General features: G+C 61.5%; 1 protein-coding gene across 1 annotated transcript in view; it reads right to left on the bottom strand.

Moving 5' to 3' along the window:
* Window positions 1-206: 206 nt before the first annotated feature.
* Window positions 207-1,370, bottom strand: part of TMEM82 (transmembrane protein 82) — a 3,358-nt gene continuing 2,194 nt past the window's right edge. Inside the window, exons 4-5 of the mRNA XM_029965225.1 lie at window positions 682-948; window positions 207-574 (exon numbers count right to left, since the gene is read on the bottom strand). Of these exons, the coding sequence (XP_029821085.1) occupies window positions 509-574; window positions 682-948 (333 nt within the window). The 3' untranslated portion in view covers window positions 207-508. The remainder of the gene's footprint in view (window positions 575-681; window positions 949-1,370) is intronic.

Genomic DNA, 1,370 nt, shown 5'->3' with positions numbered 1-1,370 from the left:
GGTGAGGAAACTAAGACACGAGGGCACCTCCCTGTCAGAGGGTGACCCCCCACTCTGTGCCTCAGTTTCCCTTTCCAGGAGGAACTGCACCACCCACCTCCTCCAAAAAGCTGCACCGTGGCCATCCCTGAGCCCCCCTCTGGCACAACAGGACCCCACCTTGCTCTGCCCACGGATTTTGCTGGAAAAAACTTTATTTTCCAAGATTTGGAGCCCCCCTGGAGCCCCTCCGCTGTGACAGTGTGGCCCCGCAGCCAGTGAGGGTGCGACATCCATCAGCATCCCGCGATCCCAGTGGGACCAGGGAACAAACTCCAGCAGTGCTGCAACCTCACGGGGTCCCCAAAAACCAGGGGCCACATGAGTCTTCCCCCCCGACCTCCTCTATCCCATGGGACGGGGTCGGGCACCTTCTGGAAGCCCTTTTTCCTTAGTCCCCACGGGGAGGATTTGGGGGTGCCAGGCAAAGCCACCCCGGAGTCTCTGCTGTCTGGTCACACCCCACTGCTCATCCAGATGTTTCCTTTGATCCGGATCCCGGCTGTCTGTCCCAGTGAGGCTGCGGGATGGAATCCTGAGGGAGAAGGAAGAAGAGAAGCAGGAATGCCCCTCCCGTGGCCCCGGGGCTCCTCCCCACCCCTCACACCGCCGTGGTGGCCCCGGGAGGTGCCCCCGGCTCACCTGCCCCCGGCAGGCCCGCAGCAGCACCCCGGCGTGGAGCAGGCACCACAGCTCCCCCAGCAGCGACACCAGCACGTGCAGGATGTCGCTCCACCGGCCCACGGTGAGGAGGAGGATGAAGAGGCCGCCCATCCGCACCAGGACCGTCTGGAACACCGGCCCCCCATCTGCGCTCTGCCGGGCCTCCTCTGTGGGGACACGGCGCTGGAGACACACGGGGGGACACTGTGCCCTCCCCAGACCCAGAACGGGGACACTGTGCCCTCCCTGACCTCACAACGGGGACACCATGCCCTCCCTGGCCCCACAAGTGGGACATGGGGCGTTCCATGGGGGAATATGGGGTGCTTCACATATACCACCCCCTACACCCCCAGGATGCCCCATACAGCGCTGCAGACCCCCAAAATACCCCATATACTGCCCCATATACAGGATCCCCCACTTTCTGACACCCTCCATTCACCCCAAACCCAATATATGGGATACCCCATATATCCCCCATACGACCTCAAAATACCCAAACAGCCCCATACACCCACAAAATGCCCCCCATACACAGGATCCCCCATCCTGTGACACTCCCCCTTCACTCCAAACCCAATACATGGGAAGCCCCATATATCAACTATACACCTCTGGGACACGCCATACAGTTCCATACACCCCCAAAATACCCCATATACTGC

The sequence above is a fragment of the Manacus vitellinus genome, unplaced genomic scaffold (assembly GCF_001715985.3).
Source record: "Manacus vitellinus isolate BGI_N305 unplaced genomic scaffold, ASM171598v3 scaffold_92_pilon, whole genome shotgun sequence".
Taxonomy (NCBI): domain Eukaryota; kingdom Metazoa; phylum Chordata; class Aves; order Passeriformes; family Pipridae; genus Manacus; species Manacus vitellinus.
Note: the sequence above shows the minus strand (reverse complement) of the source record. Positions and strands in the feature narration are given on the sequence as shown.